Here is a 25,230-nt window from a genome sequence, read left to right as displayed (position 1 = left end):
TCTGTGAAAGGAATATGATTTCCCAAAATAATGATGATAGTAATTAATATCTCATTAAAAACTAAGCCACTATATGATGATTCCATCAAACTTCCAGTGACATAGAATACAATTTTCAATCTCAGATATAAATCTGAGAAGTTCAAGCATGAATTTGGCCTAAGTGACAGCAGCATCCCATTTTTTGCCTGCTTTCATGTAACAATAGTATAATCTAGCTTCCTCCCCAGTTTCAGAAAACAACAATGCCTTTAACTTTGCCTCATTCTTGGCATCTTCAATCAAGACAAATAACAGCAACCCGTACACATGAGGCATTCTTTGTGAAAAGGATGTCAGTAACATTGAAGAGTATCCTGATCATATGGAATTTTCAGACAAATCTTTCACCAAGCATCTAAATACTGAAACCTAGAAGAAATGCTCAAAAAAGTTTAAAAATAATAGTCCTGCATGAACTGCAGCCAAGTCTGCTGGATCTTGTGACAATAACAATACAAAATACATACAAATTTCATACTCAAAGGGGTCTTATAAAACTCCACCAGCTTTATATTGCCCCTTACCATTATCTCCTTTACAGAATTGTGCATGAACATCTGTTCTTCTTTGGAGAATTTGCTTGCTGCTTCTCTGCAACAAAATTTAATCAAAGCACTGTGTAAGTTTCAACAGTTTACGACATATAAAAAATATCAAACAAGCATTCACAAGCACATGCATTAGACAAGTGCCAGATATTTCTTATAAATTAAATGAAAATAGAAGTCTCGAGAACAAGAGTGATTATCCAATAAGAAACAAAAAACATAAATAATGTTTTCTATTATATTAAAATAATGAAAATAATATACAATAATTCACAGGTACATAGGTTTAGTAACTCGTTTCTCAAACAGAAAATTCATTTTTTATGTATAAAAAGTGACAAGTGTAGATATGTGAAAGGGGATCATAATAAGTTTTTAATAGGCGGCCATAGCTGCAAATAAATTTCTGCAAAACCGTGCAATAAAAAGACACAAACAAACCAAGCTAAAAGCTTTTGAAATATAACCTCAAAGTTTCAACTAATCATGTCACTAACATAGAGTAAAGCTAAAGCTGGAAAAAAATAAGCAATTATTTGTGTATTTGTTCTTCCCAATTACTTACGCAGGAAAATAATGGAACCAAAAAAGAATGGTTTTTACAACAGGAGAAGAACAAGCTCACAGTGCTGCTTTCACATTCTTGACTTTCGGCACTTGAACTATCTCCCACTTTTACCACACAGGCCTTCCTCCGACCTTTTATTGTTTTCAATCAAAATACCACAACAATGTCTCTTCGAAAGAAAAGTAAGCAGTTATACCAGTTTATTAGCTTAATCATTCATGATATAATTTTTTCACTTGCTGATAACCATCAAAAAATCCCAACCAACACTAAGGTAAAAACAAAAACTTGGCAAATTATTTTCCGGGTGCTCATTTATGCCTATTGTTAGGACAAATTGTAGCTGATTTTCTAAGTAACAGTCAACAAGGTGCAACCTAAAAGTTCTAACATATCCTCAGCATGGTGGTTTAAAAAATATATCTGAATGAAAACAAGTCTCTGATCTGCACAGCAGGGCCCAAGGTGACACAGAGGACAACTAGCTAGTACCCTTTTGTGTTATGCAAACATGTAATGGAAATGGACACAAACTATTATTACATATTCATGACGAACTAGCCAGTACCCTTTTTTGTTATGCAAACATGTAATGGAATAGGACAGAAACTATTATTACATATTCATGATAACCATGATCAAGATAGCTGAAAAATGTAATTTTATTCATTATGAACGAGAAATTTAAATAAACTATATTGTACAAAGTTCCAGAAGACAGGAAATAAGAATTGCTATGATCAAGAACTAAGGATAAGAATCCTAGCTGTTTTGTCTAGAGATCAAATACAAATATATCTACAATTACAACACAATCCAGGATCAGTTCCATAACGGTCAAAAATTCAGTTTTCTGCTAATGTGCCAGTCTGTCTTCTTCTCGCACAGTCGTGCTTCTGCACGGGCTTGGTCTCCGAGGCAGAGTGCACAGTGTAGGCACCACTTGGCATGGAAGTCAGGGCTGGTCATGTTTTGTGCATACGCACTATTGGCCAATCAACATAGCAAGCATGAATCTGCAACTTAGTCTCTAGACTCTATCCTATGCCATTCTAGGTGACATAATCTACATGATAGATGACAAAAGGTTGTGAATGCCAATCAACATGGAGTTGATCTGCATAAGCCCATCTACACAACCAAGACCAGTGTGTAACTAGCTTAGAATGTGCTTAGATCAGTGGTTTCCACCATGTCTTAAGTTAGACATGAAAACTGAGTCAGAAGTTGCTGAAGTTTATAGCACATAGCCTAATCATCATATTGCCTAATCTTGACAACTTTGAATAAACGAAATGTGCCCTGGAAGATGTGTACTGGTGATCTCAATAATTATATCCTTTGACACTGTTTGCAGGTGTTAATGATTGAAGTCAACGAGCTGTCAAGATGTGGCCAGCCCTAGCAAAAGTGGAAATAATGGCTTTATGAGCTCAATACTGAATATTGGGTGAAAAATCAAGTACGAAGGCATTGTCCCCACCTCTGTACAATATGGTATATGGAAAATAGGCTATAGCACAAATGCTTAGCATCTTATCTTCTAGTGTGGGCCTTTGAATCACTCTTTCAAGTTTCTAGGGATGCAGCCAGACCTTATCACCAACCCTTATGGCATGTGTGATGTACATCATGCCACTTTTTTATATTTATTTTATTGCTGTAGTAGAATCTGCTAAACCTGCTTATAAACCTGTTGAACGTGCTGCTGGAAAAGTCTTTGCCTTATCATCTTTCTTATCTTGTGTGCATTACTAGCTGCTTTTGTGTGTGCGACTAGGCACTTGTAAGCACACAGTAGATAATATGATGTGGGCCAACTGAGCACCAATAACATGTCTCAAATGGATTGTAGCCAATAGGACCTAAGTTACCAGAACAGATTCAGGTTCAGGAACAGGATATGGGGGTTTTGTTTGTCATTTTATATGGACCTTTGGTACTGTTTGCTGATGTTCAGGTTCCAAGCTAGAGAGATGTGACGTCTTCAATTAGATGTAAAAACTAAGTCTGGAGTTGCTTAAGGTTGGACCACATAGCACAATCATCATATTGCTCAAACTTGACAACTTACAATATATGATGTATTCCATGGCAAGAGTGCATAGTAGTGGTCTCAATGATTTGATCCTTTGCCATTGTTTGTAGATGTTCAAGAAAAAAATCAGAAAGATGTTGAGTTGCTGCAGGCTCTAGTAAAGCTCTAAATTATGGCTTGTGAGCTCAATATTGAATTCTAGATGAGGGCACCAATATGAAAATTCAATTAGAAAGATATCATGTTAAAGCACCAAATAAGGTGGAATTTTAAATACTAAGATATTCTTTTAAGGTGCCAAAAGGTGGAAATTTCAACCATGAAGACACCCCCAACTATAAAGATTGTTCCTTTAATGTGATCCTTTTAAGCACCTAGATAGCTTATTGCTAAATAAGATAAGATATGTGCAATCTATGTCATTCCACACTTTGTAATTATTTTGATGTTGAGCAAGAGTTTGCTAAACCTGCCGATGCATTTTGTTAAATACATTGCAGGAATGTCTCTGCCCTAACCACTACCCTCTCATGTGCACACCTTGTAGGTGATGTCTGAAATGGGTTGTGCCCCATTAAATCTAAGGTATTGATACAGGTTCAAAGTTAAATTCAAGTACAGGTATGGGTTTGAGATAAGGGTTTGACGGTTTGCCATTTTATTTGGACCCTGGCTACAGTATGGCTTAATATATCCATATAAAAATTGTTTTATATGACAAGAAAGAATTGAACTTAACATATCCATATAAAAATTGTTTTATATGACAAAAAAGAATTGAAGTTAACCATAATATCAAAGTTATATATCATACAGAAAACAAAATATGCTGATTACAAATAATTTAAAATTTTTTTTTTTTTTTTGGTAGGTAATAGGCCAAAGGCGCAATATTTTGAATTATTATTAAATTTATTATGTTTGATTAGATTGACCCTAGACCTTCCCCATTTTTATGGAAGGCCAAGAGTCACAGCTTAGAATTCCCAAAAAATTTATAATATTAGATAAGTCAAAATCTGATATAATATTCAAAAAATGGAAAATAATATATATTTAATGGTCATATTCAAGTTCAAGACCCACATGAACAAATAATCAGATTACTCTTCATCAAGGGCATCCAAGTCAGGAATTGGTTCATTAGAAATGAATAAAGTAGGAATAGCAACAATTTACTTGTGTTTTTTTTTAATGTTCTTTTACTTCTCCTTTTTTGTCAATTTTTCTGTCTTCTGTTTTTACATTGACTATTGTACCTCTACTGCCATTTTTTTTCAATAATGTTTTTATTATGATTATCAGATACCCAAAATAACAGAACCCAAGAGATGCCTAGGAAGTACATGGCCTAGTGCTAGAGTCTACTACCATAACAACAGTACAGATGCAAAAGCCTATAGGGCAGTACCCAGTAATGTAGCCTAAAACCATGAAAAGCTGTCCTAGAAATGTTGAGTCTAGGGCGAGTTACCATTCCAAATTTCCAATTATGTGGATGTGCACTGTCACACATTGCCACATACATGACAAATGGGCAAGCATTCAATATTACTTTTGTTTTGAATGTAAGGTTTTCACAGCTATGAGAAAGAATAGAATGCTTCAGGAAAAAACTGTGTATGTTTTGGTTTTTAATCGATGTCAGGCCACTCTATGTGATCAATCATCAGAGTGTGAATCAAATGCTGACGAAATACAAAATGCATTCAGCTTTTATCTGAAGCATTTTACTATTGTTTTCCCATCTGTCTAAGCATGGAGTGTAATAGACTGGTCCAACTCAATATCCAAAATTCCCCACAAGCCATACTAAAAGTGGCCAACAAAATTCAGGCCACAAGCAGATAACATAGGTGAGGGTAGTCTGAAACAAATCCAAACACTGGAAAAATTTATGCACTAACTTTCGTTAGGGCGACCATCAGAACTCTCTTAGAAAATCAATCTACTTCTCCAGGCATTGAGCCATGTTAGTGCTGTTTCATAGACAGCCCAAAAAAATGTCCATACTGGTAGATTCCCTAGACCTGGAAAGAACTAGCAATGATTCATAAAGCTCAAGCTTATTATTTGTTGGCTTGGGAATGCAGCAAGGAATGCATTATTAATTTGTTTATTATGGAATATTCAGCTAAAATATTACTGTTGTGTCCATCACATGTCTGATCAGTCATCTAACACAATTTCCTAAACTGGTCACTCCTCTGAGTCAAGCCAGTCCTCTGAATCTAATGAGCGCCCCAGAATGTAGAAAGTATCTTGCTAACCTCCAACTGTCTTGGAGTAGTGTATCCCAGTGGAATTGCTCACAATTGGCAATGTATTCCTTATGTCGAGAGATGCATAGATATGTCCGAAGTCTATGTTAACTTAAAGAGAGAAACCCAGTTAGAGAAGATGTTGCTCTAAGTGTCAGGCATTGTAATGAGCACATTTCCAGCTTGCTCTTTGTATGTAAGACTGAAGTGACATTTGATCACAGTATGATGGTCTCCTACGCTAGGATGTAGTGTCCCCATTGTTTTACAACTTGAACAATGATGTACAATTCTTTCTCAAGTAGAATACAGGTGCACTTTGCTAGTAAATTCTGAGTAGTATGCAACCAGCCGTCCATGTTGAGGACTATTGGACAACTAATAATTAGATGTCCTGGTCCCAATCTCAAAGAGCCCAGCAATGTCTTGCATAAAAAGGCAAGTGCAACAGAAAGGCATTGTGTGACCTCTTCAAAGGCATATTGGTGTACACACATTCAATTAAAAGTGGCTTTAATGCATACAATTTGATTCAGCAACCATGAGGTGTGAGAAAATCTAAGTACAAACACACGGTAGAAATGTTTAAGTCCAAGTAATTTCCTGGCATCTCTGAGATTACATAGGATCGGCCAATCTTGGGTCACTTTGATCTTCTCTGGGTCTATATGTATAGTATAATGGTTGATGATGTAATCTATATACTAGATCTATATGGCTAAACATACGCTTGTCTAAGTTCACTTGCAACTTGTGTTTTGTATGATGAGTCTAAGACACACATGACACTCTCAATGTTCTCCTAATTCTTGCTAAAATAGAGGATATCATCCAAGTAAACAACAACAAATGAGTTGATGAATACCCTGAGTATGCCATTCATCAAACAGTAGTCAAACCAAATGGCATAACCAACTACTCATACAGTCCTTTTCTTAGTTTGAATGTTTTCCAAATGTCTCTACAATTAAGTAAGAACTTTATGATAATTCAATTTCAAGGCAATTATTATGAAGTATTGTGCAACTCAGAACTAGTTCATAAAGTCATCCATGCACAACAGTGGATAACGATTCTTCATCATGATTTTGTTGATCACCAAATAGTCAATGCATAGGCACCATGAACCATCTTTCTTTGCACTTCAATTAACAGAAGCCACAAAGGGAGAGTTTCACTGCATCTTTCTTTGATTAATGAGCATTTGAGCCCAGCAATGAATATCACCATACTCCCAAATTTATCAATGATAGACGGACTATTTGGAAGTGGACATCCTAGGACCAAGTTGATCTAAGATGTTACTTTGCAGTGTGTGAGAATACATTTGAGTTTCTCAAACACATCTTTGTACTACTGCAACAAATTTTCTTGTAGTTACCATTGTGTTGTAAGCGAAAGTGAGCCCCTACCTAGAGCATGCTTATGTTGTGCTTAGGTGTCTCTACACAGACCATGAACAATGTTCAGCTGGGTACTTCGATACATAACTAGTTTGTGCTCCTTCCTTTTGCGGTAGTTCCAGACAAATTAATTAGAAACTATGGAATTTTAACCAGGAGGAAAGCTGCCTACCCCATCCGCCACCATCCCATCTTCTTGAGGTCAAGTGCAAGTATCTACACAACTACGAGAAGATTCACTTCAGTTTGAGAACAATATAAATGGTTTGGCTCTGTAACCGTCAACAGTTCGTCTTCATGTCAGTTTGGCAATTGCACAAGCTTGATCTCTGAGGCAGCTCTGACCAAGGTGGCATCAGCAAGGTAGGTAACACTCAATGAGGAAGCTAGCATTGTGCAGGTGATGTGCTGAGGCCCTTCTGACTAGTGTAGACAGAAGGAGTACAAGTTTACAAGAAACTACAAAATCATAATGTAGTGTCATTCCAAGGGCACCAATCTAGATGGTGCATGATGTTGGGTTGTGGACATCAATTGGCATGGTAGAATCTGCATGAGCCCATCTACACAACCAAGCCTAGCATACAAGCAACCTGTTCACATCACCCTCCTTACTTTTTGTTGTAGAATTAGAAATAGCGTATTCTGTCTACTGAATTGGAAAGATTGTATTTGGGTGTAATCAGCTCCAAGATATCATGATCATATTGTATAATTTGAAATTGCTCTATATACTTGTCAGTGCCATGTGCTTCTTCCTTCAGACATTTTACTTTTGGTGGGATTAGATATTCTATGCCAATTAATGAGTGGCTAAAGTAGCATATAGACTTCAAAGAGACAACATCAAGTAATGTTGATATCTGCTGTGTTGTATTAAAAGAACAGTATTGAAAAAAAATCAAGCTTTTAACTAATATTGTCAAAGCTTGCTATCGTGTATGTGTGCAAAAGATGTATAATAAAGTGGCTGATAACTTTGGTGTGTACATAAGCCCAGTGAAGAAAACTGTGGACATGGTGAGTTTCATTTTCATGGAAAACCATAATGTCTTTGAAAGCTATAAAAAAACATGGAATAAAGACAACAGTAGTTGGAAGTTGGAAGTCCATTACCTATCCATATATTTGCAAGACAAATGGAAATATAATGAGCTATCAGCTGAGATGGACTTCTGGCACAATACAAGGGTAGTCACCTTTGAGAAGTGATCGCTGCCACAATAACATGATTGCATTGTCCCTGTAGGGTGGGTTGCACAATGGATGATAATTGGGCTATTGTTTCATCCTGCTGTGAGTCTGTGACAGGTAAATTAGAAGTAGAAAAATTCTAAGAATTGTTAAGATGGCACTGCTTGAGCTGATTAAAAATACTTTAGCTCATGGAAGAGCTTCAGGCACTCAACGGCATTGGACTCCAGTGGAAAGCATGATGCACTACAGTCAACTTGTAAACACCATTTCTCTTCCCCATGAATGGAATTCTGCAAATGTTGATGACATAGAGAGGTCCTATGTCACATGACTATGTCCTTGAAACATTTAATGTACATTCCTTCGCCATGTTGATGAAGGCAACAAAAGATGTAAGTATGTGACATTGCTCCAAGGTTGAGCCTCTAAAGTTCAGTTTACCATTATCAATAATGGAAAACGAGTCATTTTATTCTTCAATATCTAGTTCACTTAAGGTTTTCAAGGTGTACTAAGAAGTTGTGAGAAATATAGCTTGAAAGCAAGCACAACTTTACCCTTGTTTTTGAAACAATGCTAAAAGATTTTGTCAAGCATGGCATTTATCATTGAAGTATTAATATGACTTTTGGAAGTCCAACATTTACCTAGTTTATGATGTGATTTATTATTAAGTTGTGATGCTTCTGTAGGGCACCAAATGAATCTTTTTCTTCTCTTATTTCTGATAATTAGATCACCACTTCACAGAGTCTGTTTGGTGATGTTGTTTTTGTGCTGCTTTACAAAGTTTGGCTTGCCTTCCCTAGCATAGGCTTCATCACAAAATTTTATCTTTAAACTTTAGAGTTGTAGATGTCTCCAATAAGATTAATGATGACAAATTCCAACTTTGTGGGTACATGCTTTAAAATTGGTCTAGTAAATGAAGACCTTATTTTGCTCAGTTTTATAATTCGTCAATTTTGCAACCATGGTGTGTAGTTTTTGGTGCAGTACTAAACAGTATGACCATGACTCTGGCAGGGTCATTGCCTCTTGAAGTCAAGGTCATCATAGTTCCTCACAAGATAAAATTGGTTACTAAGAGCTTCCTTGAACTATTATCAAGTTCTTACTAATATAGCTTCATGACACGGCAATAAATCTTCTATTAACAAAACATTGCCAACAAGATCTATACAATTTTAAACTAAAGCCATTTGATAACATTCAAATCAAATAAGAAGGTATATGGAGGGATAGTTGACAGGAATTGTGTGCTTCTTGTAAATTGGTTTCATTCAGCAGATATTGCCACTGGCACAAAGATGCTTCTAAATAAACCTGTGATAAAGATTGAAGCATCGATGTTTCCAATCTCACTCCAATATCCATCATCGGGATGAAAATATGACAATATTACAGCATAGAGCTCCTCGTATAGATAACTTCATAAGATCATGCAGATGTCTACTGTAGGAAATCTTAAATCCAATCAATTAATTAATAGATTTGACAAATAAAAATTGCATGGGTTTGTGAGTGACTCGGTGCATCCCAACGGTTGTCTTCAGATTTCAGTGGCCTTGGAAGGATCAATGGAAGCAACCCACGTGGCTTTGGGTAAGAAGGGTGCCTTCTTAGAGACAGTTTTTTGCAGAAATGAGTATCAGGCTGGAGGGTGCAGTTTTTCAGCAGTATGGTCATGGAGTTTTCAAAAAGGAAATAATTGCTCTTTTCAAAATGGTATTGAGGGGGAAAATCAGGATCTGCAGAAAGCATCAGGAGTTAGTGACATTCCTTTGGGCAAAAGACAGGAACTGGCCCACAATAAGGTAGATCATCATAAGAAATGCATTTCTATTGCTGACTCAATGCCTGTGGTGCCGGTGGATGTGTCTTTAATAGATAGAGGGTTCTTAAATTTTCAAAATTGTGCTCTTATTGGGCATGGGGGCAGAATGGTGGCCATTGGTGCAATCTATGCAGGACTGGGTGGCAAACATGTGGTCTTCTTTGGATCTCCTTTTTACCTAAAGGATTTTTTATTCTAGTTTTTTCTTCTCCTAAAGAGTGAAAGATCTCTTCCTCAGGCACCTAAAATCAAATCTTGGTCTTCAACAAGCGTAGATGATAGAGATGTGGATTTGGCTCTATGGCCTCCCACTAGAATTCTAGGATCCAATATGTCTTGTGGCTATTGGTAGGAAGTTAGGAGGTTTGGCTTAAATAAATTTTATGCATAGCCGAAAATCATAAGAGAATCAGAACTGCCACTTCTGAAAAAGGTTTTGGTGCCTGCCTTCTAATGCTTATGTGCAAGATATGGATAATGAGGTGGAAAAATACCATACATTTTATGCAGAGCTGAAAATCATAAGACAATGAGACCTGCCACTTCTGAAAAAGATTTTGATGCCTGCCTTCTAATGTTTATGTGCAAGATATGGATTATGAAGACAGCACATTCTATTGTTTTACTTATCATCAAGTGGGGTATGAAGAGAAGGATTGTAAATCTAAGAAACTCATCTCTCTGAGAAACCTCTCAAAGTGTGTACTTTTATTACAGCCAAGGTGTGGAAATCCAAAAAGGCCTGAAAGCTCAAGAGGACTTCTATTAAGTTGTGCAGCCAGTAGTGGTTCAAATCTGATCTAGTAAAGCCTCCTGAGTGGAAAGATTTCCTAAAGGATTCGCATATTTCTCCTCCTCACATAGGAACAAGAACCTCACATTGGTTTCTAATAATAGTTCTTACTCCTCTGAGAGGAAAAAGCTTCAGTAGCAGAGAATTCAAATGATTGCCTAGAGAGAGAAGCATCACTGGATGAGCTTTGTAGGATTAAAAGGGCATCAATCTCCCACAAGAAAAGGAGAATTTTCCACAAGAACCATGAATGGCCTCTCCTAGAATGTTTAGGGGAATCAATGCCCCTAACAAGAAAAGGTTTGTAACAGGTTAGATTTTGTTCTTCTACAGGAAATGAAACTTCCAGATGAAAATTTCACCTTCTTGCTCAAATCCTCTAGGAAAAGATGGCAATGTATTGCAGCAGCAACATCTCACTTTTGGGGAAATTTTCTAATTGGATTTGCTGCTCTTTTAAGACTAATCATTTCAATTCCTCTGATGTTATATTTAATGTTTATGGGCCTTAATTTACTTTTCAGAAGAGGAGGCTGTGAGAAGAATAATCAGGTCAGCTGGTGATGCTCCAGGATAAAAATGTATTATTATGGGGTGATTTTAATGCAATAGCAAGTTCCACGGATAAGAGAGGGACTCCCTAAGAACTAATAATCAGGGATAGAATTAAAAGCTATTTTGGAGAGAAAATAAGTCTCCTATACATAATCCCTAGGAGATCTCTCTCACTTGTAATAATAGGAGAAAAGGATTATATTAGATAGCTAAAAGACTTGATAGATTTCCAATTTTTCCAATGGCTACAACAAGGATGTATTTCTGAAACTATTAGGAGGTAATATGATAGCAAGTTCCATGGATAAGAGGGCGGACTCACTAAGAACTTAATCTATAGCCTGTTTTGGGGAAAAAAATGCATCCTATACCTTGTCCCTAAGGAGGGCTCTTTAACTTGGACCGATAGGAGGAAAGGATTATGTTATATAGCTGAAAAACTTGATAGATTTATGGTTTATCGCAATGGCTATGGCAAGGATGTATTTCTGAAACTAATATGAAATATCCTTCCAGTAGTTAGTTCTGGCTCCTCCATTCAGATTCTCAGCCAATTTGAATGCTGGCAGAATTCCTGCCCTACGGTTTAAAGGACTCCAATGTAATGCTTTGCTCAGAATTTGAGGTGTATTCCGCAAAAAAACTGGTACGAACAATAATGTTTTTAGCAACATTTTTTATGATAAAATTGCCATTGAAGTATCTCTTGAACAAGTTTATATAACCACTAAACAATTAGGGCTATCTAATGAACTTTTAGAAGACAAACCTAGCCTTTTTTTTATCAGCAAGACCTTTGTCAGGCTCAGGAGGAAGTCTTTTGGTGGCAGAAACTTTAGGATAAATGGATTCAAGAAAGAGATAGTCAGATACAATATTACAAACAATTCATATTTCCATCGAAGTAATGGTCACAAGGAAGCAGGCGAATGGAATTTCACACGTTTTGGACGAACAAGGGAATCACTTGGAGCAAGTAGTTGAACAATGAATCTGTGTCATTTTTCTCTGCTTCTCCCAAATAGAGATATAGAGGTGGATAATAGTCTTTAGGCAAATGACCCTATGGTCTGCAGCTTGAAGACAATGAAAAGATTCTTCTTCCTCTCTCACAGGATGAAGTTAAAATGCCGGGGTTGGATGGGCTCCACACAGATTTCTTCCAATTTTTTTGGGATTATGGAAAAAGAGTTGGTGGACGTAGTTAATGACTCTCTAAAGTCAGGTAAGGTGTTTAACAAACTTAAAAGTACGTTTCTTGGTTTAGTTCCCAAAACAAATAGTATCAAGTTCTTTAATGATTACCACACTTTTGCTGTGTGCAACACAATGAAAAAAATTATTTCAAAAGCTACTGCAGAGCACTTAACCTTTACTACCAAATTTAATAGAAATGGAACAAGGAGGATTTGTAGGAGGTAGGCAAATATTAGTTATAGTACTGATCTCTCATGAGATTATGCATATGCTATCTCAAAGCAAGGATAGTAGCATGAGAATCAAATCAAATATGGCAAAAGCATACAACAGGATTTATTGGAGCTTTTTGCACAAACTTCTAATTACTTTTGGCTTCAGCAATAGATGGGTGGATTGGGTGTTCAATGTAGTGAGAAGGTAGTAGTTTTCTGTATTGGTAAATGGAAGTCTAGCAGGTTTCTATCACCATTCTAGAAGGTTAAGACAGGGAGATACATTGGCATCTTATCTTTTCATTCTGTTAACAGAATCTCTTAGGAGGCTGATAAACAATTTCAGAAGATAGGGAGATCTAAAGGAGTAGGTATTTCCCCTTGGAAGTGATTTCTTACAATCAGTTTGTGAATGACACCATTCTTTTTAATATAGCCACAAGAGCAGAAGCAGAAGTGTGGAATGAGATTTTTTCTGAATATGCACTAGCTTCAGCCCAATTTATAAAAAAGGTGAAGTCAAAAATCTTATTTTTCAATACTTCTCCTAGAATTCAAGGCCAAATAGCAAGGCCTTTGGGTTTCAATATCACATTTCTTCCCTGTGGTAGAAATAAACTTCACTGTGGAAAGCAGTGGTAAACCAAATTCAAAAGCATTTAGAGTCTTAGAATGGGAGTTAACTCAGTTTAGCAGAAAGGACAATCAAAATAAATGTTGTTTTGCAAACCATAGTGATTTATTTTTTGTCAACTCTTCCTGTCCTGAAGCCTACTTTTTTGAAGATAAATAAGATATGCAAAAAAAATCTGCCAGGGTAATTTAGAGGAATGCAAATTTCCTCTTATGAAGTAGCATAAGATATGTTTCCCTAATAATCAATAGAAGCAAGTATAAAAGATTTGGAAGTCCAGAATATAGCTAGGAACTATATTAGTATGAAGAATGGTAGAAGAGCCTGAAGCTCAATAGAATATTTTGCTGAAAGAGACTTAAGGGGCTCTAGATACTTATGCCTTTCTAAAGCCGGAAAGGATTCTGAGGGGCTGTGATATGGAGTCAAGCACAGAAGGTAATAGGTGAAAAATTGATTTGGGATTTAGGAGATGGATCCAGGGCAGACTTTTGGTGTGATTCCTGGATGGGGAACACTCCTCTATGTAATTAATCTGCTGTAGAGGAGGCAAGAAGAATCCAGACTACTTCTTGGGGTTCTAGAGTATGTGATTTTTGGCAAGAATGTATTGCCTATAGTTGTGTGCTTAGAGTATGGAAGAGCTTTGAGGTCATTGGAGGAGCAGAAGTTGTTGCTCTATTCTATATTGTATCTTATTATGCTCTCCAGCTTTAACTGCCAAGATTATACAAAAAGGAATGGTCATCCTTCCCAGCTTCATGAGTATCAGCAGGATACTCTTCACTAAAGATAAGCCACTTTTTATCTATAAAGAACTGGCTATGAAAGTTATTATGGTGCAAAGAGGCACCTCCAAAGTGTAATGCCTTTACTGCTCTTAATAGAATTTTGACATACAATAATCTAAAGAAAAGAGATTTCAATGGGGCCTTCAAAGTGCAGTTTATGTGGTCAAAAAGAAGAAACTGTTAATCACCGACTTCTTCACTGCCCTTTCTCTTCAAAAATATGGTATAATATTCTAAACCTAACGAGTTTATCTTGGGTTATTCCTAAAACAGTGAGTACGTTGATTTGTAGCTGTGCAGTGGGCTCCAAAAATATAAGTGGGCTTTGAAACCCAAGTTAGGTTTGGGGGTTTGGTCAAAAAAATTCAAGCTTGGCTTTGCTTTGGGTTTGCCCATATATATATATATGGACAAACATATTTACAGCCTAAAATCACTATCATTAGAGGCATCTAATATTATTAATGTAAAAAATTATTTATAAGCTTTACACGATATTAATAAAATTAATATATAGTATTTTAGTATAATAATAAGTTAAACTTAATAGTAATAATTATTATTACTATTAATAATAATAGAATTTGCAAAATTAGATGTCTAGCTTCACATCTACCAATTGCATTTGCTTAAATGTTTCCAAGGCCTCTCAACAAATCTTTTTGTGTGTATCCTGCAAGCATAACATTCCAAGAGACCACCAGTTATTGAGGCATATTCTCAAACAATTCATGTGCCTTGAGTATGCTTCCACACTTCACATAGATATTTATCAAGGCATTGGCACGTTCTAATACCTGATAACAATCCACTATCAATTTTTCTTTGATGGATATCCATACCATAGTTCCCATGCTCAGGCTTGACTCGAACTCAACAATTAAAAAAATTCTTAAATTTCTTTAAAAAAATATGTATTTTTATGCAAAATACAAATATAAAATGTATCAAATGATTGTAATTGGGGTCTAGCGATAGCACCCTCAGTGGGATCAAGAGGCAATGCCCCTGGCAAGGGTATCGAGGCAGCACAACTAGTGGGGTCAAGGGGCAAAACCTCTCACAAGGGTCTGTGGGTAGTGCCCTTAGCGAGGTCAAGGGATAATGCCCCTAATTAAGTTGACAGACAGTACCCCTAGCACATTCCCTATCACAGTACAACGCAGGGTCAAGGAGCACAGCCTCCACCACCAACCCAAATGAAGGCTTTTCAAAACCACATAGACCGTCATGGCACATCCCATTTTCATAATTTTAAATAAAGCAAAAAACCATGATTTTTTAGTGCAAAATCAAACTTTTTTCCATGTTTTTTCCACGTCCACATTTCTTAAAAATTCTTGAAGCTTCATCAAGAACACCATTTTATGTATATCCTACAATCATTATTATCCATGATACCACATATTTTTGAGGTATCTTGTCAAACAGTTCACATTCCTTGTGTGTGCTTTCACATTTTGCATACAACCAACCACAATATCTGATTAAAAAACCAGTCTCTTATGTTTTGATAGATGACAATATCATGATTTGAGGGTCATATATTGGCATAGATTAAAGCATGCTGGCAAAAGTGAATTGATGGTTTAGACTCCTGTTCATTGCATTTGATAAAACAGTGTCAATCTTCGTGAGTATACCCATGTTTTCTGTTAACTACAAACTAAGGCATTCCATGAGAAGATGTTTCCTTTTGTTAGCTTCAAATACACTTAAAAGCAGTACAGATAATGATGAATTAAATGCCGATTAGAAAACTAGAAAAAATCACAAAAAAGCAATAGATTCATAGCAGCAGGGGCAAGAGGCAAAATTTGGAACAATTTTGCCCCAAGTTCATCCCAAATGAACCAACAAAGATTTTGCGAAACCTTGGCCAAATCCCCTACCAAACCGAACCTGAATCCATATCCAAGCCAGATTGGACCCAAACCTACAAGTCCAAGGAACCAAACCACTAACACAGTTTGAAATATAGCAATTATTAGTACCTTATGGGATCTCTAATTAGAGCACATTGCAGGTATTTTTAGAAATCAATTTTCCTCAAGAGGAAGATGTTGGTCCCATATTTGTACAGTAATAAAAGAGTATGCAATGTTAATGTTAATTAAAGTAATTTCCCTTTTCACCCTCTAAAAATGCTATTCTAAAGAGACAAGGAATTGATAAGCTAATACCCATGCAAGGTTAGGAGCAAATCAAATAGGAAGAAAAAAGAGAGAAATGCAAAACCAATAATTCAAGAGGTATGCCGTAGGTAGTCACTTTATTAAATAAAGTGTTCTTCTAGAATTTTTTTTAAGGAGATTAATTTGGAATCTTCTAGAAGATTCAGGTTGGGAATTTTAAAAGGAGATGAAGGCAACTCATTTGGCATCCAATTCTTGACTTGTGTTTCAGAATTTCTTGGAGAGCTAGTGTTTGCAGGTTCAGCATGCACTAGGACAAAACCCTTGGTTTTCTTGGTGGATTGGACGAAAACCCAATTCCATCCACTGGTGAATTTGCTTCAGAATTCACATAGAGCTTATTTGCTGGTTTGGAGCTTCAAAGAATAAATTATTGCAGGTTGACAATTTTAGAGATTTGTTAAGTCTTCATGGGAGACAAATTTCTGATTTTTTGAGAGGGTTAGGGCTATGGATATGTTGGTATGAATTTTATATGAGCTGGATGAACGTTTAATGAGATATTTTCAGGTATTTGTGGGATGATTCCTAGTGCTGGGCAGGATCGTGGATAATAAATGAGGAGCTGGGTGAAAATCCATCAATTAGCAGCACTGCACCCTTGATGTGAAGCTTTGATGAACGGCAGATATATGTTTGAGCAATTTTATGGCTGATCACTGTGATAGATTATTGATTTGGGCGACTAGGGTTTATGTTTATTAATGGGAAAATCAATAATACCCTAGGCGTGAGATTCTAATATAGGGTTTAACAATAAATAAAGGGAAGATTGTGGAGTTAAAATCTGAGCATAGTATTGACTGAAATCACTGTTTTAGACATAAGAATAAACTACATAGCTGGTGTTAACCTGAATGGATTTGCAGAAGAAGTCAGTCCCACTTCTGAGGGTAAAAATTGCAGAATTCTGGGCAAACTGAAGAACAGTGATAGGCTGGACGAGTAAAGGTTTAGCTAGGCATCTCTAATATCTTATCCTGCTGCAACATTGAAGTCTCAGATCTGCAATTTCTAGCCGCCAATGACATCCTCAGAAAGCATCCAAATTGCATATGAATGTACTCTTGTTTGGGACTGCACTGCGTAAGTAATCTCAGAATTAATTCTGCCATATGTGTGCTGTTCAAGGGTCTGTTAAAGGTCAGAAATAAACTCCTAAATCTCTGTAAACTCTGAGTATTGTTTGCAAATAAGAGTTTGAAAATTAATGAAATTTATTGTTGATTTATCACTGTCACAGTACTGTTAGAAATTACTTGTGATTGAGTTCATAACTGTAATGCATTTCATGCCAAAAAACCTTGCAAATTGAATATTCAAATCTCCAAAAACAAATGCCTTCATGGTCAGAAGTTTACCAACTGTTTGACAAAATGAACATGAGCAACAACACGCATTTTCAGTGATAAATTAGAAGGGCTTCCTACAGAAATAACTTTTAAAAAATGCTGAATATAAAGAATTAAAGTTTAAGCTAAATAATAATAATAAACCTACTAGAGAGAAGCCATCAAAACTCACATAAAGAGCAATAAATGATTGTAGCATTTTGTGCACAAACAACAAAATTTCAACTTGCAAAACTCAGAGACTTGTAGATTCTAACTCTTTCAAGAATGCTAATTAATAAAGGAATTCTCCACATTTATAGTTATAGATTAAAACAGGATATGAAAATATTCAGCTTTGACAAAAGCGAAAAAAGCTTACATACCACTGTTTTTGTCTGATGATGGAGGGCGGACAACAACATGCATTGTTATAACCCCACCAGGAAGCTCAACAAAAGGAACTCTCGATTCTGCAAGTGTCTTGTTGTTCTCTAATACTTTTCCCGCATTGATGAGTTTCATATCATTAATGGTTTTGGGAGCATTTTCCTTGTCTGAAACAATTTAAGGATTTGAGGACTGATTAGCAGTACATATTTCAAAAAGAAATTTAATTTCCTGAAATTATTTTAAAAAATCGATCAACTAGCAAGCAGATTGTCTTAAAACTCTGAAGCAAAAAATCAAGGCCAAATCATGATGAGAAACACCTATTTATACACTAATCTGCATAAGCTCTACCAAAAAAACAGACACACATCCACTAAGATCCAATAAATTCAGTACCTGAACTCAAATTAAAAACTGGGAGAAACAACTAAGAAAATAGATTCATCATTGCCCATTGAACACAAACTTCAGATGATCAAAAAAATTACAAACATGAAAAAGACATTTTACAAACAATTAAAAAAAACTACTCAATATCATCTGGGCACTCAAAGCCTGGTTCTCAAATGGATCTGGGATTCGGGTTTGCCAGTATGGCAAAAAAAAATCCTGGGTTCCGTACAGCTGGGGTATGCCTGTACTATATATATATATATATGGGACGCCAGCGCGACGCACGGATGTCTCTGCAGCACGCTGGAGTCTACGAGTCAAATAGGCAGCCGGGTCGGAAAAGGACAAGGTGGAGGCTGACAAGCGAGATGGACAAAAGGGCAAGGCGATGAAGAAGGTCTCCAATCAGCATAAAGCGGAGGCACTTATGTAGTGTAGAATTATATGGGCTATATATATATAGAAAATTAATTAATATTGCTTCTGCTATAAGGCCCCAGGAATATATTTTTCTTACAAGCAAGTACTGCTTAATCAGACACTGGAGGAAAAAAGTATTTCACGAACAAGCTCTATTCCGTAAGCTTACACGTAAACAGTACAAATCCATAACCTTTTGCAGAAAATAAATTGAAAAAAAAGCCACATATACAGAAAAATTCAGACAGAACACATTCCAAGCCATAATATACTCTGACTGTTGAGACATGGACCAGCTAGGACTCGAACCTAGGACCTTCCATACGCTGCTGGGGTGCTCTACCACTGAGCTACTGGCCCCTCTTGGACCAGTCCATCGTTGGTCTGGGTGTGGCTTATTTCCAACACCAACACCCCCCCTTAAGCCACACCTCTCGTGTGCTTGGGGCTCCTAGCCTGGACCTGGCTCTGATACCATGTTGAGACATGGACCAGCTAGGACTCGAACCTAGGACCTTCCATATGCTGCTGGAGTGCTCTACCACTGAGCTACTGGCCCCTCTTGGACCAGTCCATCGTCGGTCCGGGTGTGGCTTATTTCCAACACCAACACCCCCCCTTAAGCCACACCTCTCGTGTGCTTGGGGCTCCTAGCCTGGACCTGGCTCTGATACCATGTTGAGACATGGACCAGCCAGGACTCGAACCTAGGACCTTCCATACGCTGCTGGAGTGCTCTACCACTGAGCTACTGGCCCCTCTTGGACCAGTCCATCGTCGGTCCGGGTGTGGCTTATTTCCAACACCAACACTGATGAGCTATGCCACCACATTATACTTTGCTCAATATGTAGAATCTAGATATTCCTACTTTGATATTGAGATTCAGGTCAGACACCCTGCACATTACAGGCAGTCTCCATTTCTACATTGATAGTGCATACCCTTACAGCCCAATTCATTGCTTTATTCAATTTTGAAATGTGATAAAGTCAATATTTTACTAGCTCCAAGCAAGGACCAGTAAGTTGACTGGAGCCAATGAGATTTATAGCACAAGAGAATGTGTGAAATGGAAATCTTGTTGGATTAGGGTTAGATAGTTCATTGATGAACTGAATAATAGAGGCCAGAAATAAGACATTAGAAGTACCAAAAGAATGGAATAATTTTCAATTTGAGATCAAACTGCAACAAGAAAAAGATACCAGCGCATTCAGCTGATCTCCCGTTGAGAAATCTAACTTCTATAAACTAGAATTAAATATAATACAAGATTTTGATTAGAAAAGTGCTACCAAATCAGCACATGACAAAGATAGCATGGCCCTAAAAATTGCTGATCAAAACTGTGTAGGAGCTCAATTAGACAAAAAAAAAACAATAAGTAAACAAGTTCTGCGACTGACTTAAACAGTTAAACAACGAATTAAAAATTGATAAAGACACCTTAGTAGCTTTCTGAAGTGTTCTGAAAATTTGGCCCTTATGCATAAAAGTTGCATTACTGATTAAATCTTTCTCAAATAAGTGTGATATGTAATGTGCTTTATCATTTCCCAATTGATTTCACTTTTTTTCAACTGAAGCATTATTTGTCAAAGCTGTTTGATGGAAAGAAATGTCAAAAAATATTGAGCGCAAGATAAAAACATTGATTAGCATATACTGAGCACTGAAAAGAAGTGTGGAGAGAAATACTTCTATAAGTTTGCTCAAGATTTAGAAATATATGTGAATCAGAACTCGGAGACATCAAGAAAAATAAATGAATTTTGAAGTGTCATGGCAGGTTGCCTCTTAAACAGTAGCACTTCAATCAAAGGCATACAATGAACATTGCTCTCCTGCATCTCTCAGATAAAAATTTACTCTATGTGAAACTCAATTGTATGGAAACCTTCTCCACACAATGCTATGCCCCTTCAGCAACTTTAGTTTTATTTGCATATCTTTCTTCCCTCTTCTCCCACTCTTTGAAAATTAAAATAATAATTAACAAATGAATACCATGTTTGAAACAGCAGGAGAAATTTGCAGTAAAATCGATAAAGTGTATGGGAACTCAGAGATAGGATTATCCACTTGACCATGCCCACATAATAGTATGGTGTTATATTTGTCAGAAAAAATCCAATCGGAATTTGCATCATGAATTAGACCATACCCACATCAGAATTTAAATGAAAACGAGTAAACATCACACACACTCCAAATACAATTTATTTTATGAAATGAGCCAGTGTTGCTTCAGAATTCTGAAATATCAGCCATATATTTTGACAGAACATACTTGCTTCAGATTTTAGGGTTTGAAGTCTACCCACTTCAGAACTTGGAACTATAATCATATCAAATTCTGATAGAACTCTCTCCCTCATATTATACCCACTTCAGAAATTATGACTATGCCCAGCATCACAACATGTAAGATATACATTTAATAATATTCAGACTGAGCAAACCCACTTCAGATTTTAGGGTATGTATCACAACCCCTTCGGAAATTACTAATATTAATGTCTACCTGTTTGGTAAAGTTATTTTAGTTTCAAATTGTTTCTCACTGTACCAAGAGATGCAGATTTAACAATTTAAGGAAAAGTGAAAACATATTAACCTATTTCTATAGATTTCAATTTTAAAATAAAATTCTTCCTTAGGTAACTAATGAAGTGAATGAGTTGGTTTTTCTTGATCACTCCAGGCAGTTATAAAGTGAATAGGTTAGTTTCCCTGTCCCAAACAAATTACCCACCGTCAATAAGATTATAAGCCTTCAAGGAAATCGTGCAAAAGAGACCTCATCCACAAAAAACACCTCCACTGTGTCTTCTTACTGCTGCCAATCCCTTCTTTCACCTTCTACATGCTGGCCACAACATTGCATCATCAAATAATTTCCATTGAGATAAATCCTGGCAATGTTCAATACAGAACTTAGTGCAGAAACACTCAGGTAAGATCCAACTTCATGTATTAGGGCAGAAACCTTTGGGTTAGGTCCAGCTTCAGTAATTAAAAAATTGGTCGCGCCTGTATCACAATTTTGACGTGCCAACAAATATAAAAATCAGGATTCCGCTCTATATGCAACAGACCACATCTGCATCAGAAATTAAGATGCAATTTTGCAATGTAACAATTCTGAGTTGTATTCCATGGCCAACAGAAAGCGATATGTAGGCAAGGGAATGTCATAGAAGAAAATATTAGAAAGGGTAAAGCTATAATAGACCTAGAGATGTAGGCACAAGTGTATAAGGGTACAGCTATTTTATATTTAAAAATAGTTACAGAACCCGAGTCTCGTGTTGACTTATTATATCCATATTTTCAGAATAGACTGACATCGGCTTTAGAGTTTACAATAACGCAATTCAGAAATTAGAACAATAATCATATCAGCTTTGGAATTTAGACGCATAGCCTTCACATAAGGGCCGCTTGAGACAGCAACCTACCATCCGAATATACGAAAAATGACCATTTAAAAATCCGAAGCCAGGTATATATCCATCAACAGAGCAAACTCATATCATGCCAATATAGACGAATGATGGAATTTAGACATTGGAATAATACCCGCGATGGAATTTAGACATTGAAATCATACCCATAATGGAATTTAGACATGTTCTCAAAAATAAGCATCTGCCCAATTCTCCATATGCAAATTTACAAATCTAAACCTCCGCGCCCTCATTCTCCCTACCCAAAAATGCAGAAGATATTACTAACCTTGTGGCCAATGAGATAGTATGATTTCTTTAAGAGAACCAATGGTAGTAGCAGGGGCATATTTATTGGGACCAATATCAGTACCATCATAAAGCCTAAATTTAAGCTCCAACAAGTCCTCCGCTGCCATAGCAGACGATCCTCTTGTCCACCCACCCACCTCCCCTGCTATATCTCAATCCACCGACACAAAACCAAATCCTCGTTCATAATTGAAATTAAATTCACCATAAGATTAAAAATTACCCCGCTAGTAATTCATGCCTTTTCACCGATCACTTCTGAAGAATTTTATAAAACCCTTTTTCATCCAAACGCCAGAGAATTTGCACTTGGATTTTTCAGGTGCAATCCAAAATCTGTTATATCCAAAACCCTCCTATGCTGTCAGACCAAGAATATGTATAACTGGTGAGCATTAAAGCCCGGGCAGTTTCTGCGGATCCAGTGAAACAGAGTCGACAGAAGGGTACACAGATCGTATCAATTAAAGCCAACCGATCATCGCATCATAACGTTCTCCTGATTCAGCCCAAAATGGTCACCAACAAAATGCAGAATTATCGTGCGAGAAGAAGCTTTTCGTGCCAACTCTTATCTTTTTTTTCTTTTTTTTCTTTTTTTTTCTCATTTTTATGCTAGAACCTTTCTTTTCCAATGATTTTAATTAAATAAAAAATCTAAATTTTTTGGTTCCAATGTAATTTTCTCGTCTAGGTGACTATATTGGATGTTATGTTATTTTTTATTTGATTTTGCTGGCCTAAGAACCCTATGGCCACGTAGGCTTTTGGATTATGATATGATTATCTAAAGTAGTTCATTTTGGCACGTAATAGCATCTTCCACCTTTTTGGTCTGCTAAAAAGCAATTAATCTAATATTCCACCAATTTTCTATTTGTAATGAAAGGTTGGGATTTGAAGGCCTAGGATCTATCAACTTGTTGGATTGGTTGACCTGCCACTAGTGTGAAGGGAATGGCTTTCATCCTAGGCAATTAATTTTAATGGTTGTTTGTGGTCCGGAGATTAAAATATTAGTAAGTTTGTGCTTGTAAAGGAATAAAATCATTGTGCAATTAAAAGATGATATGATTTAGTCTAAATTTAAATAATTGGTTGTAAATTAATTTTGTAATATGATCATTACTTTGGATTGAATTTATGTTCTTTTGGACCAATCGCAAGCTCCTTGGAAATGACTTAATTCATGGAATTAATTGGGTAACTTGTAGGAACAATCTCAAGCTCCTTAGAAATGACTTCATTTGTGGAATCGATAGTGTAATTTTTGGGATTGATCTAGCTAAATGTACACTTTTGCGATCAATTTCACATCGATCACTAATATCTAATAGTGTGTAAGGAAAGGCAATATTTTAAAATGTCTTCAGGAAGTTGTTGAATTGTGAGGTTTCCTTGATAAATCAGCTTTACGGTCTCAGCCTCATGATTGAAAACAACAAACTCAAGCATATAATGGCCTATATATAGATCCTATTGTAAAAGATTTGTTTTAGCATTCTTCAAATTGAAGTGTTCCAAGGATGAGTACTCCTTATAATGTGGTTTTTCTTTCTTGTTCCTAGATTATTCGTATTGTATGTTATAAGATATTAATTAATTGTGTGTATTGTGTTTTAAATACAAAGACATAACAATAAATCACACAAACGTGTACCGCATTGGATCCTAACTTTTAAGACTCTGATTGATGATGTTAGATTTTTCTTGAGTCCTAGTTCTTTTGTGCACTTAGGCCTCAATGTTTCCATCACATATAACCAAGATGAGAAATCTTTCTATGGGTATCCATTTGGTGTCTTGTGTTATCCTATATGTTCCTATCAGTGTTTAAGTTACAAAAATCTCAAAAAAATAAGTGTGGGGGGGTTTATGTTTAAATTCATAAGGACCCTTTTTTTGTGTCAAAATTTTGAAGATGTGGGACACCCTTGGATCTTATCTCTATGTCCTCCCATCCCCGCTTTCTCAAGGACCTAAAACCTTGACAAGGTTTCAAGGTTCCTTCGAACCTCAAAACCCCAACTCCTTGACACCCCATTTTCATATTTTGCTCCCTACTCTCTCTTCACTCACCTTCCCATTTATTTCACAATCTCAACCCTTAAGAGACCTCACACTTCCAAACTTGGTTCCAATTCCTTGTTTCCTCCTACCTCCCCACCCCTACCAATCTACTCATTCATCTCCTCTAGTAGATTCACAAACTTCTTCAATAGTATGAAACCTAGTTCAAGGCCCCTTCTGGAAAGCCAAATTTAGCCTAAAAACCATAGTACATGATGCATTGTTTTACCTATATCCTTGCCATGACAAGACCTTTCAATAACTAGAATGAATTTATGTGGTCTTCAAAAGATTTCTCCCACCATTTTGTGAGATTGATGTGTGCCCTAACATACCATAACCAATTCACCATTAATCATGAGGATGATTTGTAGATCAAAGAAGGGTCTCTCCCCATGCCCTATGAGTACAACAAGATATCATGGGTCATATTTTTTGGCATGACTTGAGGAGAAATGATGCCCAAAGGATATATATGTCCATCTATTGCATAGTGCCAATTAGAGGAATTTTTAGCTTAATGTTGATTTGTATGGCCTCTTACATTGGTCATAGATTCTTGAGTTCTCAATCCCTTGGCACCTG

At 36.5% G+C, this 25,230-nt stretch overlaps 1 protein-coding gene across 1 annotated transcript; it reads right to left on the bottom strand.

Annotated features, from left to right (window-relative positions):
- On the bottom strand, window positions 1-23,184 carry LOC131072264 (membrane-anchored ubiquitin-fold protein 3). Its single transcript, XM_058008395.2, has 3 exons — window positions 22,553-23,184; window positions 17,992-18,162; window positions 1-633 (listed from the first exon to the last, which is right to left on the bottom strand). The coding sequence occupies exons 1-3, from the start codon at window positions 22,680-22,682 to the stop codon at window positions 578-580; spliced, it is 357 nt and encodes a 118-aa protein (XP_057864378.1). The 5' UTR covers window positions 22,683-23,184; the 3' UTR covers window positions 1-577.
- Window positions 23,185-25,230: the final 2,046 nt, after the last annotated feature.

Source organism: Cryptomeria japonica, chromosome 10 (assembly GCF_030272615.1).
Source record: "Cryptomeria japonica chromosome 10, Sugi_1.0, whole genome shotgun sequence".
Lineage (NCBI taxonomy): Eukaryota > Viridiplantae > Streptophyta > Pinopsida > Cupressales > Cupressaceae > Cryptomeria > Cryptomeria japonica.
The sequence above is the reverse complement of the archived record's forward strand: the minus strand, read 5'-3'. Positions and strand labels throughout refer to the sequence as shown.

Excerpts from the sequence above, each read along its gene's own strand:
- LOC131072264 (XM_058008395.2), bottom strand. The coding sequence starts at position 22,682 with ATGGCAGCGGAGGACTTGTTGGAGCTTAAATTTAGGCTTTATGATGGT. Across the intron at positions 18,163-22,552 it reads ACTATCTCATTGGCCACAAG|ACAAGGAAAATGCTCCCAAA; the intron begins GTTAGTAATATC and ends AAATTGTTTCAG. Across the intron at positions 634-17,991 it reads ATCATCAGACAAAAACAGTG|AGAAGCAGCAAGCAAATTCT; the intron begins GTATGTAAGCTT and ends ATTTTGTTGCAG.